Source organism: Pituophis catenifer, unplaced genomic scaffold, assembly GCF_029215685.1.
Source record: "Pituophis catenifer annectens isolate HBS135680 unplaced genomic scaffold, rPitCat1.0.hap2 SCAF_3, whole genome shotgun sequence".
NCBI classification, from domain to species: Eukaryota; Metazoa; Chordata; class Lepidosauria; order Squamata; family Colubridae; genus Pituophis; species Pituophis catenifer.
Genome location: NW_027256883.1, coordinates 122068731 through 122084238, shown reverse-complemented (window position 1 = coordinate 122084238; position 15508 = coordinate 122068731). Strand labels below are relative to the sequence as shown.

The 15508-nt window shown below is 35.2% G+C and overlaps 1 protein-coding gene across 3 annotated transcripts in view; it reads left to right on the top strand.

Annotated features, from left to right (window-relative positions):
- The window catches only part of KCNT2 (potassium sodium-activated channel subfamily T member 2), a 239178-nt gene that overhangs the window by 107437 nt on the left and 116233 nt on the right, over positions 1-15508 (top strand). For all 3 annotated transcript variants that reach the window (XM_070939305.1, XM_070939304.1, XM_070939303.1), the window contains exon 4: positions 9091-9139. In XM_070939305.1, the coding sequence (XP_070795406.1) occupies positions 9091-9139 (49 nt within the window). The remainder of the gene's footprint in view (positions 1-9090; positions 9140-15508) is intronic.

Here is a 15508-nt window from a genome sequence, read left to right as displayed (position 1 = left end):
AAAGGGATTTTTGCATGTAAGTATAACTTTATTGTCATTGTACATATATACACAGTATACCCATACAACGAAATTCACATAACACTACAAACAAATCCTCTGATTTATACCCAAATTGGACATTTTAAGAAAACCTATTGGATATAATGGTGTTGAGGGCAGAGCTATAATCCACAAATAACAGCCTTACATATGTTCCCTGTTGTTCCAAATGATTCAATACAGTATGGACAACAATAGACATAGCATCGTCAGTTGATCTATTACCCCTATATGCAAATTGGTATGGGTCCAAAGTAAATGGAAGACTAGCCTTAATATAGTTCAACACCAGTCTCTCAAAACATTTCATGACAACAGATGTTAAAGCTACTGGTCTATAATCATTAAGAGATACCACTACTGTCTGCTTAGGGACTGGCACTATAATGGATGTCTTCAGCAGGGGTGGGTTCTACTTACCTTTACTACTGGTTTGCAACGGGAGCGTTTATCCAAATGCAGAAAAAAAACTTTCCCTTCAAAGCACTATCCTGCTTTAAATCTCTCTGCATAAGCCTTTGCTTACAATAAGGAAAAGAGACTAATACTGTGATGCCCTTGGCTCCATAAGAGATACATTTTAAAGTTTAGTTTAATTTTTTCATGAAAACTGGCTTTGTTAGATCTGAATACAGCATTGCTTCAAATCGCTGATTCTAAAGAAGGGAATTTCAAATCATTTACTTCAAATTCCACTCTTTGATTTTTTTTTTTAAATGGCAAGCTAACATTCACAAGAAAGAAAACTAAAGACTGCTGAAGGAGAGGGAAAAGGGCACCCAAGCTCATTGCTTTGATTGAATTCATTCAAGCTTGTATATGTACTGCTAAATCGTGATTTTGCATTTACTTTGACTAAATAGAACAATAAACAGGCTAACATACTCTCAACTCTTCCCTGATTGTGTTTGCAGGATTGCATAATGAGTAGATTACAAAAAGTGCTATTGAAACCAATGGTACATATAGAGTAAATGCGCCAAGGTTTTTACAGCTAGTCCAAAATTTCTGTTGCTAAGCAAGGCAAATGAGTTTTGCCCCATTTTATGACCAATTTTGCCACAGTTGTTAAGTGAATCACTGCAGTTCTTAAGTGAATCACACAGTCCTTAAGTGAATCTGGCTTCCCCTATGACTGCTTTCAGAAGCTGGCTGGATCACAAATGGTGATCGCAATGGCCCGGGACATTGCACCTGTCATAAATACATGCCATTTGCCAAGCACCCAAATTTTGATCATGTGAACATGAGGATGCTTCAGTGGTTGTAAGTGTGAAAAATAGTTATAAGTCATTTTTTCAGTGCCATTGTAAATTCAAATGGTCACTATAATGAATGGTTGTAAGTTAAAATAATAGAATAACAGAGTCAGAAAGGACCTTGGAGGTCTTCTAGTCCAGCCTCTTATACCATTCCAGACAAATGACAGTCCAGTCTCTTTTTAATAGCCTCCTGGGGATGGCAAGCCATTCCACGGTTTATTGTTCTCACTGTAAGGAAATTTCCTTAGTTCTAGGTTGTTTCTCTCCTTGATTAATTTCCATCCATTGCTTCTTGTCTTGCCTTTGGTGCTTCAGAAAATAGGTTGACTCCTTCTTCTTTGTGGCAGCCCCTCAAATATTGAAACACTGCTGTCATGTCATTCCTAGTCCTTCTAAGATTAGACATATCCAATTCCTGCAACTGTTTTTCATAAGTTTCAGTCCCCAGCTCCCTAATCATCTTCATTGCTCTTCTCTGTACTCTTTCCAGAATCTCATCATCTTTTTTTATATTGTGGTGACCCAACTATGCGGTATTCCAAGTGTGGTTTTATCGAGGTGTTATAAAGCAGTAGTAACACTTCATGTGATCCAGAATCTATTCCTCTGTTAATACAGTGTACAATTTCATTGGCCATACTGTTTTTTAGAACATAGGTAGTTGAGGACTACCTCTATTTGCCTCACAACCCAATATACATTATGCCAGGGGTGTCACAGGCCAGATGCGTCACAGGTAGGCCACACCCACCCCAGCTCCGCAAATGGGAAAAATGCCATGAAACGTCACCTGACGCGGCAAGTTTGACACCCATGCATTATGCTGTTGAGGTGTTTTTTATTTTTTCAAACTACATGGGGGAGGGGAAGGGGAGAGAATGACATCTCTATTACCTCAAAGATTTCTATTACCATCATGTAGAATAAGCTGAGAAAAACAGATAAATTCCCATTGTAAAAGAAGGCGATGCATTCTAACCTGGAGTAAGTGACATTAAATTTACTATAGAATATGCATGTATACATCTGCACCTGCTAAGCATAGCAACATTGTTGAATTTTCTATAAAAAAATCTTGTGCGCTTTCTTTCCTTCCCTGCTCAGTTATTTCTTCCAGTCACTTCAATAGTGGCCTATTTTGCTCCTTCAACTTTCTTTCTTTTTCTTCCTTCCTTTCATCCTTCGCAAATATGTGTGAGTGCATGTGCATATATTTAGGAAATAATGGTTTGAATTATTGTTAAATGCAGTTGGGGAGGATTTATTGAATTTATTAAAATGAGGTGCTTTTAATTGACAATTTTATTCACTAGTTATTTATTCAATTAAAAATAATTGCTTTTTTTCCCCTAGTCCTTGTTTTATTTTTGGAATGTAGCTTCAGAATTATAGAAATAGGCAAACACAGTTGTGTATCCATTTCTGTCTTAAGGGATTTATTGACATGTGATGCCTTTATATTGACAATCTCATCCAGTAATTATTTATTCAATTAAAATTAATTGGATTTTTGTCTTGTCCTTGGAATGTAGCTGTGAAACAGGATGCCTAAACATATGCAAACATACAGTTATGTATGCAACTCTGTCTTGGTCACACATTTATAGTATTGGGAAGAAAAAGAAACTTTTAGTATTGGCTTCAGATGAAGTTCACAGCATTAGCTTGACTTTGTAGAGAAATTAGACATTGCATAGGTACTTTACTTTGTGCAGTTTATCATTTTAGAGGTATCTCCCTTCCCTTATTATTGCCTTTGTTTTAATTATGTTTCAAACAGATACAGTATACAGGAAACTTTATTAAACTTTAGAAATTTACTACTTTGATCACTTTGATGAAATGCATCACAGCTCAATCTAAATATTCTCAGTCATCTAACTATAGTTCCCTTTTCTTTTGATCATATACTTCTAACAGACCAATAAAAACATCATTTGTACATTTTATCCTGTATATTTTTTAAAAAAATTGCAGTGATTTTAATGAAAAAGTTAGTATTTGTTTCCCATAATTATTGTATCTTCTAGGATCATAACTCTTCAAAGAATTCAAGACATGTTTATTTCAACAGGCTGGCCTGGCCTAACCTCCTTTTTAATTGTTAATTTTAAATTTGTTTTAAAATAATAGGGGTGTTTTAAATTGTTTGGGCCAAATTATTTAATGTGCTTTTACATTGTTTTTAAATTTTGTATTATGTGTGTTTTATCTTTTGGCTGTTCACTGCCCTGAGTCCTTCGGGAGTAGGGCGGTATATAAATTCAAATAAAGAAAGAAAAAGAAAGAAAGAAGAAAGAAAGAATGCCAGAGCTGTTTATTTTAATAGCTGGAATATAAAATGCACTGCTTATAACCTAATAATACTGAAATAATTATTTCAAAAATGACAGTTATGTCCATATTGAATCTCATCTCTTGGGAGAGAACAACCAAGTAGATGACATATTGGTATATGAGACTGTTGGCACATAAATCTAATAAATAAAAATTAATGAATAAAATAGTAGGAGGAACCAGGAGATTGCTGCAAACTAGTGTGGTGTGAATGGAAGTTCCCATTACTAGATATCTTAGCAGTTTCCAGGGATATCGTTATTATTCCTGTGTATAGCTGTGCTATTTTCTAGGTTAACTGAAAAATTTCTAATATTTAAATATGAGATTGGCACATAGTTTGCAGCTATTTCCAATTCATATTTTTTTCCAATGTAAAAGTTGTAAAGTCAGGAGGATAATATATGTTTAAATCACCATACCTTCCCAGAATTACTACTAATTATATCTTTGTTTTGACATTAACGTTTTTATATTGTGATTGGCACCCAAAAGGAAGATCCAAACACAGTCCAAAACCTAAGTAGATTGTCGATAATAATTAAAAAATAGGATTCTGCCCTATAGAGAGCCAGGCTGAATTAGAAATTACAGTTGTTTCTTTGTATTTGCCTGTTTTCTTTTTGTTGTTTTATTTTAGGCCTCTGTTAATTTGAAAACAAGTTCAGATTCTGTCCCCCCAAGGTTCATTTATATTAATGAGATTTTTTTTTCTTTTGAGAAACAATGCTTTTTAACAAAATTGCATGCATGCATTTTAATACATTATCCCTGTAGGTGTCATTAATTAATATTAAATCTTGATATGGAACCACTTTTCATCTGAATTCATTTGAAAGGCATTCTTTGCCCCTAATTTTAAAATCCAGCAAAGGCGATAATAAAGGTGGAAAAATAGGAAAACAAGCACGGGAGCAGCTGTGCTTTTGGCAGCCTATGGCTCTGGTGAAGTTGGCTTTCCTCTTGTCAAATAAATCATGATTTGATTTGAAATCGAGCAGTTGATTTGAATATCTTTTTTGTGAATGTTTACTGAAGGATTTTGCATCCCCCTGTATTATTTATTCTGTTACTACTTTTGAAAGAGGCTACTAATAACTCTGACAATGTTTATTTTTCTATTTAGCAAGCATATTGGTTGGCTCCATACTATTACTAAGGAAATATGTTTTTGTACAAAATGTCCTAAACAATTAAAAACATTTCTTTTAAAACAGGGGTGTCAAAGTCAATTTCATTGAGGGTCGCATCAGGATTGTGGTTGACTTCGGGGAGGCTGTGGTGGGCGTGGCTGTGGTGGGCATGGCTGTGGTGGGCATGGCCAGCTCCCACTGCTGCTGTGTTCGCTCTCCTTGGCCAAGTTGCTCATGTTGTGTGCGGGAGGGCAAAGTGTGTGGGTCAGAGGGAGGCCCATTCTCTCTCCTTGCGAGGAGACACAGCTTTGTAACCAAAGCATCCTCAGTGATAGGATGGCAGACCATCAGGAGAGGTCAGGAGGAGGGGACAAGGGGATGGCAAAAGGCAGCAAGGCTGCTGGTGGCCAAGTGGTAAGCCAGGATTTTCCTCAAACCCTCACTCTCTCATTATCTCCTTCCTTCCTTCCTTCCTTCCTTCCTTCCTTCCTTCCTTCCTTCCTTCTTCCGTTTTCTTCTTTTTCCTTCCCTCTTCATTCTCCTTCTTCCTTCTTCCTTCCCCTCTTTTCTTCTTTTTCTTTTTCTTTCCTGTCCCTTCTTGGATGCTCAAATGCAAAAGGGGAAACATTTCTCGATGCCTGCTCGCCTTGTGATCAAATGCCACTTTTCCGAGTTGTTTGTGGTCACTTAAAAGACTGAGAACACACCAGGCTCAGTTTACCCCATGCTTGCATTTCATGGGGGTGTCCACAGACAACAGTACAACAGTTTTGACAGTGCAAAACTGTCAAAATGATGGCTCTGATAGTTGATCAGAGCTCCTCTGTTTTTTATGTGTAACAACTTTAATGTTTAAGAGCAGAGGTAAGTTAGTTGCTTTTCTATATACATAATCCTTAAATGGGCTCTCCTGTAGGGATCCTGCCATGGTCTAATTCAGACTGGAAATAGAGCGAAGGAAAATATTTTTCCCCACTTGCTTTGTCCTGTTTTCCCCACTGGAAACAATGGAGAACTGGGCTTGTGCTCACACGCACAGATTGGGATGGCGTGGGCCAGGCCGAAGTGACGCGGGCCGGACCCTTACAGTTTTCAGGATGGCCATGCAGGCCGCATCCGGTGTCATCGTGGGCTGCATCTGGGCCATGGGTCTTGAGTTTGACACCCCTGTTTTAAAAGATACACTGATTTGAATGAGACTGACTTTAATATATACTGAGTTTGGATTTTGTGCCTTTGAATTCATACCATTAGAATATGATTATTATGATTAATATAGACATTTTCCTCAACTGGAAGAATAATTGTGGCTTGGGTTTGTTTGCTTTAGTAAAGTGCATTAAATTTAAGACTGAAAAAGAATATTAAAGTTTCAAATGCTAGATTTTAGATACCATGGCCTAAGCCTCTTCTTCCTATTTCTTGTATTTTTAAGCACTTTTGTCATAATTCTAACTTGTGCAAATATTATCCCAGATCCCAGAGCAACTTTGGTTGCTTAAATAGAAAATGGGTTCTCATTACAGCTTCTCTCTAATCATACAGGCTGCATCACTCATTTCCAGCAGAATTGAATAAATATATAATATTTACAGGGCATTGCAAAATATAATGTACATAAAGCAGAAAGCAGAGGTTTTCTTAGTACATTCATGATTTTTTTTTACAAAAAAATATTAACCAGCTGCTTATCAGTTCATTTATATAGCATGATGAATCATTTAAAATGGTTACTAACAGAAGTCTCTATAATTATATTGTAGATCAATTGGTATTTTTCAATTAGTAAATTTATCAAATGAATTCCTAGTTGTCTATGAAGTCAATGGGGTTTTAAGTAATTTTCTCAAAGAAACAGACAGACAGACAGACAGACAGACAGACAGACAGAGATTTTTCATTATATATTCTCTGTGTGTGTGCATGTATAAACTATCTATCTATCTATCTATGGAATAGATATATGATATATATATGTGTATGTGTGTGTGTTTGTTTGTGTATGTATGTATGTATGTATACACACACATACAAAAAACCACACATACATATACACACCTCTCTGTCTGGATAGATAGATAGATAGATAGATAGATAGATAGATAGATAGATAGATGATAGATAGATAGATAGATAGATAGATAGATTTAGATTTAGATTTAGATTTAGATTTAGATTTAGATTTAGATACACACACGCACACACCGTTTATATATATATAGTCTATGACTGTTTATCTCTATCTCTGATAATGGGCCTTTATAAAAATGCTTACATGCCAATAACTTTGCTGTGGGCTCTGTATTGGTTAGCAATATGCTTTCAGATACAATTTAAAATCGTGTATGATTTAACCCAGAAATCCCTCTATACCTTGGCCCTCTTCAGAACTATCTGTTATCTCAATATGAAACAAATCATATTGAGTTGCTTTGTTACACGACATTATTTTCTTAAATTGAGTTGAACCAACTTTGCTAGAAGAAAAGCACCTTTCATTAAATCTGTGAGCATCCAGTACAATTTACAATGATAGTGAACAAAACCATGTTGTCATGCAAATTATGTTAATTCTGTAATAATGCTAATTACATAATTTGTAATATTTGTGCATTGATATTATGATATCCTGTGCCTCACCCCTCCCTTTGACTTACATGGTTACATTCCCATAATTCGCAGCCAGCCAAAATCTTCATAGCAACTCCTTTGAAATATGAGTGTTTTTATTATTTGTTTTGTTTTGTTTTTGGTATATTAAAAAATACATAATTAAGCAAGGATATGTTCTTATATATGTTATGTTGCATAAGAGTTCATTTAGTTCTGTGTTCTAAATATCCCATGTTAAGATCTTAAAATGTTTTAAAATACAATATGTTTGACAGTATATTTCTTCAATAACCAAGCAACCCTCATCCATGATAACCCTCATTTATCGTCTTTCATTTTTAAAATTTTAACCTGAATGATATTTTACAACCCTTTAAAATATTATTATAACAAACTAATGATTTTGTCTGGCTTTCTTTTTTTTTTCATAACCTATTTCGTTATGATATTATGCTGTTTTCTAAATGAAAATGGATTTTACATTTGGATGTCTGCTAGCAAGGAATTAAACCAGGGATGTTCCAGTCAAAACAACATTTCTGCAGAGATAGATTGGTAAGTTTAAGGATGTGTTTATAGCAGCAAATCGATGTTTTTAACTTAAATTATTAGGTTCTTTTTTCTAAATAATATACTTATTGATATTAGCAGGAGCTGTCCTTTGTGCAAAATGGGTAGCTACATGATTGTAGTTACCCCCAAATGAACTCAAGCCTGATGTGGATAGGAAGAAATATTTTGAAACAAACTTAAAATAAATTGAATTTAGAATTTACAAATATTTTAATAATCATATAAAAGCACTCTGGATTCTATATCAGGAAGGAAATTTTATTTTGATTAGTCAAGCTGAAATGCTTCATAGGTTATACATTGGCTGTATTTGCAAGGTATACTGCAGCAAAACCAACCCTGTTATCTCCTCTCTGTTTTCAGGGTCTATTAGACATTCTATCACTTAATTTTTTTTAAAAAAAAATAGTACTGACTATTAAATAAACTTTTCCCCTACTTCATGGCAGATCCGTTTCCAAAATTTGAAGTAATGTACAACTGTTACCATTATTCTAATGCATTACCTTAACTATATCTTAAATTTTCCTCAAGTTATATAAATCTGCAGGATTTCACAGAGAAAAATTGCTAAGAACATAGAAAAATGTATGAATAAGTATTGCATATGTATATATTTGAAGAAGCCATGGTTTATTTCAGTTCTGAAAACAAAGACAAGAACATAGCTGCTACTTGCAGCATACAAATGAACACAAACAACAAAAAAATCCAATTTCTTTTTTGAGGGGGCAGTATTATTTTGGCCCCAAATAAGAACTGCTCCTAATCATTCTATTTTATGCCTACTATTCAAATGAGTAATGTATGAAGAGCAGTAATGAATCCCATAGAAAGATAAACTAGTCACTTATGACATTAGATGTGATTGCAGCATTTGATAGGAAAGTGAACCATGGATTATTTCATGCATTATTATCTGAAACATCTAATCAGTTTCTTAACTTTCCCTCCTGCTCTTCTCTCATAAATCGAAATATTTTGAATTCATGAGTAGAATTCAAGGAAACTAATAATAATTTCAAAGTGTTAATTTGGATGTGGAGGGAGAGTAGCTTGTTCAGATAAGGTTTTCTCCTCCCCCCAAATAAATACATGAATTAATTCCCTTTGTTGCTGCAATTTTTCAGGTCACTTATTATTTGGGTGAATCGAAGCTTACCTTTGTGGGGATTACAGGTAATGTATACTTTCATTTTTATAGATTTTACATACATTTAATAACATTTTAGAGTAAAAGATGGGTACTTATTAACAGAATGGCAAATTTGTGAGTACAAAGGTCCTTCTACAAATATATATTGTATATTTTATAATATTTTTCACTGAAGAAATTTAGGATGATTATTATGATTATCAGTCAAGAAGATACAACCACTCCTTGTTCAATGTCTACCTTGTTTAAAGATTATTTGCAAATACGATACTAGGGTTTTTGTTTTTTTGTCTTTTTAAAATCCCAACCAATGTGTGCACTTATAATCAAATTTTGTGCCTAACAACAGTGCATGTGGGAGTGAGAATAATGCTGGCAAAGCTGAATGAGAGCTTTATCTAAATGACCTGCAGCAATCCATGATCTTTGCAGCTTCTCTCTTTCTGTCTCAGCTACGTGTTCACACCTAGCAAACATTTTCCTCTAATTTAAGGAATGGATTGCAATTGCTAAACAAGGAAAGGATATACTCAGCCTATGATCATTCATTCACTAATTATTTGAAATATGACAGAACCAAACAGATGGTGGTTACAACTGATCCTCCAAGTTCTGGCTGCCACAGCACTCCTACAGTCACATGACCGAGAACTGGTTGCTTGGCTACCTGTTCACACTTACAACTGGTTGCCAAATAGTTGCAATCACGTGATTGTTATTTGACACCTTCCCTACTGTTATACCCAGAAAGTCAATTTCCTGACCTGTGCTATAACATATTTTGCACATCTTCCTTGACCCATGGGTTGTGGGTGCATGAGAGGCCCACTCCAGAATTCTTGTGCAATGCCTGACCCTCTTGTGTACCCTTCTTAGTTAGGATCTCTAGGATTCATTTATACTGCTTCCTTTTAATTTGGTGAAAATGACACAATAAATTCTTATGAACAATGCCAGATTTTTTCTGAATTGGCTTGCAATAATTATTAGTCTCATTTGCAAATTAGTATATGACTATAGTACCTCTCTCATTAACTTTGAAATGTATTGGCACCCACACACAGAAGAGACCCTGTCTTTCTAGTTAATACAAGAGGTCTACATATTAGCCATGCTTCAGTACCTTACAGTTTCTGAAGAAAGCAACATTCTCCCGGGGAAACACTTCTATGATATCAAAGTTTTGCCACCTCAAAAAACTTTACAGAGTCAATGAAGAGATATTCTTTTTCCAGTTTTAGCACCTGATTCTATTACAACAATAGCAATGTTAATTCCTAACCTTGATAGCATTTTTTGCCCAGGATAAGGTCAGAAAATTAGACAAATATAACCTGCCCCCTTCTTGAGCTTCAGTTCATATTGTCAGCTGTCAAACATGTGTGCCCAAATATCATAGTTTTGTAGCAGAAAATAGACTCAATCCAATCTCATCTGTCAGACAAATAAAAGAAATAGTACAATTTTTTCAGCTCATCATTCAGCTTCCTTCATTTGTTTATCCTACTGCCTATTATCCTACTGAACTAAAGGCCGCCAGACTTTCAGAGGGAACAAGCATGCTATTTAGTACTCAGGAACTTTCATTAGATGTTAGCAACATCTGATTCAGCACAGCAGAACTGCAGGATCAGACTTAATATTTGACCTTGATCCTCCTGTATACTTACTGTTTGAAGACCATTTGGCTCACTTTCAAGGTACTTGGACTTCTTTAATTAAGGATTTTGGGGTTATGTTTGGTTGTTTCATAAGGTTATAAGTTTTATATACTGAGTTCACCAGAACACCCTGATTTCCAGAGTTATACAACTCTCAATAAAAACATAGAGCACATTCATCAGAAATAGGGTTAAAAAGCAAGGTCAAACTCTATTGAACATTTGCCATCAAAAATATTTTTTTAATATTTTAAATATTTTAATATTTTTTAAATGCTCTTATTATCAGTATGGTATTCATTACTTCCATTCTTTCACATGAATAACACTTTGGCTAATGAGTCAATGAGACCCTTCCCTTCTCACAGTTCTGATTATAATTAATAGCAGCAATGACAAATGCTACTGTTGCTACAGCTCCTTATATTGCAGGTATAATTAAGATTGCCTTCCCAACAAGAATAAGAGCCCATGTAATAACCTACACAACAGCTACAATTTCAGATGCTCAATTGGCTCATCTTCAAATATATCCTAATGGGCACAGTGTTGCTATTCTATTTTTTCAGACTCAGAAAATTTCTGTTCCTCCTTGAGTCTACCTAGTGTCAAGGAATTTCACTAGACTTAATTCCCTTCACAACTCCATATCTCTTTACCATCACTGTTTTCATATGTGGATGGGAAGTTCACTTCAGAGTCATTTTTATCTGAGCTGCTTGGTACAGGCACAAGCTTCTCATAATGTGGAAGGTATTATAAGATTCTGAAGGCTTTCCTGACGGCCAGATTTATCAGATGATAACATAATTCAATCTGGTACAGAATAACAGAGTTGGAAGGGACCTTCGAGGTCTTCTAGTCCAATCCCCTGATCAAGCAGAAGACCCTATAACATTCCAGACAAATGGCTGTCAAATCTCTTCTTAAAAACCTCCAGTGATGGAGCATCCACAACTTCTGAAGGCAAGCTGTTTCACTGATGAATTGTTCTCACTGTCAGGTAATTTCTTCTCAGTTCAGGTTGGCTCTCTGTTTGATAAGTTTCTATCCATTACTTCTTGTCCTGCCTTCAGGTGCTATGGAGAATTTGCCTCTCCTTTGTGGCAGCCTCTTAAATATTGGAAGATTGCTATCATGTCACTCCTAGACCTTCTCTTCTCATTAGATTAGACATTCCCAGTTTTTTCAACCATTATCTTTATGCAATATGTAAATATAACATAATAAATAAATATAATAAATGTTATATATAGCAGTATAAATATGTATTTAGGCAATATGTAAACAAACAATAGTCACAAAGCACACAAAGAATGGTAATAGTTTCAATAGCAATCCTTCAAGGTATTATCCTACCTGGCTCATAATAACTTTGTTTCCCAAGCAGTGGCTTAGATTTGTCCTTAACTGTATGCCTAGATAAAAAAATTATTGCATGATGTTGTGGAGCTATTGGAGATAGTTGAATACCCTGTCAACATGAAGATATAGCTCCCTCTTTGCACCCAGTGAAATTTATTTACTGTTTCTATACCATCACAACCATAAGACTTTTGGTAAACAAAAAAAAAATTACAATAAAATCAGTATCAAAGTTCAAATGTATCATAATTTAAAACCAGAATAATTTACAAAGTTTAATTATTATGGTGCCCTTCTCCCCCAGCACTTCTCACTGAATCTGGGGTGTTGCTTGTTGACACAACATGACTTCTTGGCCCTGAGACACACTGGCCCTTCACTTGAAAACTACTTAAATTACATTAGGCAAGGACATGGATTTAAACCTTCACATTTATCGAGTTTTAAAAAAAAACAATTTAAACACATTGTTCATTTTTCAGTCATTTCATCATTTACTCATTCAGGAAAGAATGACCCAGCTATGTATTTGAACCCCAAAGTTAATGAAAAATTGGTAATTTACTGTGGTAATATTCACCACAGTCATCTGTGAATTCACACAATTACTTCATACCTCACCTACTCTCAGATTACTTCCCTCTTGGATTTGCTGTATCAGTTTTAGGAAAGGTATTTGTCTCTGGTGCAAAAAGCTCTCAGTGTACATTCTAAGCAACAGAGTAATAACAATCATAATAATAATAATAACAACAATAAGAGGAGGTAGTACAGGAGATAAAAAAGTTAATAGTAATACTACAGCCATGCAACATAGGTAAATATATATAACTATTAGACAGTACTGTAAGAGTTAGGTGTCCACCAGAATGATGGCACAGGGGAAAAAAACTGTTTCTTGTGCCTAGTTGTTTTGGTATGCAATGCTCTACAGTAATGTCATTTTAATTTTGGAATGATGGTATTGAAAGCTGAGCTCAAGTCAACAAAAAGGACTTGAATCCTTGAGAATTCAAGATGTTGCAAGATGTAGTGCAGTGCCATATTGATAGCATCATCTGCCAATCTATTTGCTTGGCATTCAGGATTTTCCTGTTACTTGTTCAGTGATGACAGAAGAGGAAACTTCTATTGTTTTACTAAGTCACAATAGAAGACTTAATAGATGTTACACAAGAGATGTGTAGAGATATCTGGAGATAGATGTATGACTGCTGTTTCTTGCAACTTTTATATCCTGAGAGTAATATTTAGTTAACTGTAGAACTAATTAAAAAAGATGCACTGATGATATGTGGTAATGAAGTTCAGAGAACACCAAGAACTGCACAATTACAAAAGAGCTTCAATCTGGATGGTATCAGTAAAACCATAAGAAGATAAAATAGAAATTCATATATCGATCTAGACCATTTCAGTGTAGCACTTTGATGTCACAGTAGCCAACCAGATGCCTCAGTGGAGTTCAAAGCAGGAGGGGGAGGTTTACAACACTTGCACTGTTGTTCTCTTGCCACTGATATTTGATGGCTCCAAGCCTACGTAACAGTGCATAACCAATAACCTTTGCAGATCTATTCTCTATGAACCATTCAGTATTGAAACAAGCCAAGCTAGTGGCCATCCTCCTGTTTTGTAACATGGAGCTCCAAAAATTAATTCTAGGCTGTGTGGAAAAATGTGCTTGCTTGTGGTTACTGTATTAAATTTAAAACTTTAAACAGTTTCATTGAATAATCTCTCTCCTGATTTTTGAGAAAATCTCCCTGTCCATTTTCTGCATATCATGCTTAATTTTCACATTTAACCTACATTGAACTGTTTTTTCCATTTGGTTGCCCACTCATCCAGTTTAAATTTCCTTTCTGTAGCTCTTCACACTTTCATTATCATCAACTTGAATAGTCTAGTATCATCTGCAAATTTAGGCAGCTCAGTGTGTTTAGCCTAAATCATGATAATTTATGAATAAATTAAGAAGCTCCAATCTCAGCAGAGAGCTCTGTGGCACTCCACTTCTTATTTCCTTCCATTGAGAAAATTGCTCATTTATCCCCACACTTCACTTCATGTTTTCCCCCCTACTCAGTTAACAATCTATAAAGAACAGTGCCTCTTATCCCTTGACCACTAAATTTGTGTCAGAAGCTTTTTCAAAACCCAACTATACAGCGTTGATTATATCATCTCCATCATTTGCCTTTTGTCACTTGTAAAGAACTTTAAAAGATAGATTTACTATTGCATCGTCAGAACTAATTTTACTTCAGGGCTTGTTTCTTTGCCTGCTAATTATCTTTTTCCTATGATTACATTTTTACCACTTAGATGTATTAGTGCATTTTGTGCAGTCTGTGGTTGTACAGTGCTGCTTAATGGCCCTTCAAAACGATCTGGGAAGAAAATGTTTTCTCTCCCTCCACCCGCCCTCCTTATCTATCCTGTTTACTTAAATCTATATTTCTGAAATTGCTGCTGTATCAACTTTGGAATATTGACTTCATATATTTACTTTTCTTTGCCACCTTTTGACACAGTTGTGAGATGGATGGCAATATAAATTGTTATAACAATATAATAAGAAACAAATGCTGCCAATTTGTGGCATTAATAACATTAATTCTTTTATTTGGTACTGAGATCTAGACTATCTCTCTGCCTGAGCACATTTGGAATGGAAAGGTACTTCCTACCAGAGCATCATATTATTTTTCCTTGACAGGAAGGTAGTAGCACTACAGAATTTCCTTCTCCTTGTAAGGTTAAGGGAAATTCTTCAAACCTAATCCTTCCCTTCATTCACATCTTTTCTAACACATGAAGATAGGAGTGCAGGAACAGCCCTGCTGAACAATGGAGAACATCCTCTTGGTTGGATAGTAATAGTAGTTTCTATAGCTGACATGACTTCTTATTTTTAAATCTATTGGTTTGGGAACACATTGCCCATAATAAACTGCACATACAACTGTTGTAAGATTTTATCGCCCTCTAAATAATTAACAGTGAAGTTGAGATGCTTAGAATTGAGCAGCTTAGTGGTGAAGATACTTGCCTCCCTCTTGGAAGGTTGAGAGTTCAATCCTAGGTAGCAGCAGGGCACAAAGAAAAAAATATCTGCTGTGAACTCCATGTGGCATCAGGAAGGGCATCCAAGCAGTAAATGCTCCGCTCCATCCAGTTGCTCACACTCTACTCCAAATTAAGGGATTATGGGATCGTAAAAAAGGAGTTGAGATGCTTAGAATTCTGAAGACATTGTCACCAAAATGAAGCTTGCAAATTTCAGCAGCTAATTCACTTCAGCTAGAATTAGTGTTACTTATTTGGAGCCATTTCAACACTTTTTCAATCTTGCTGATGTTT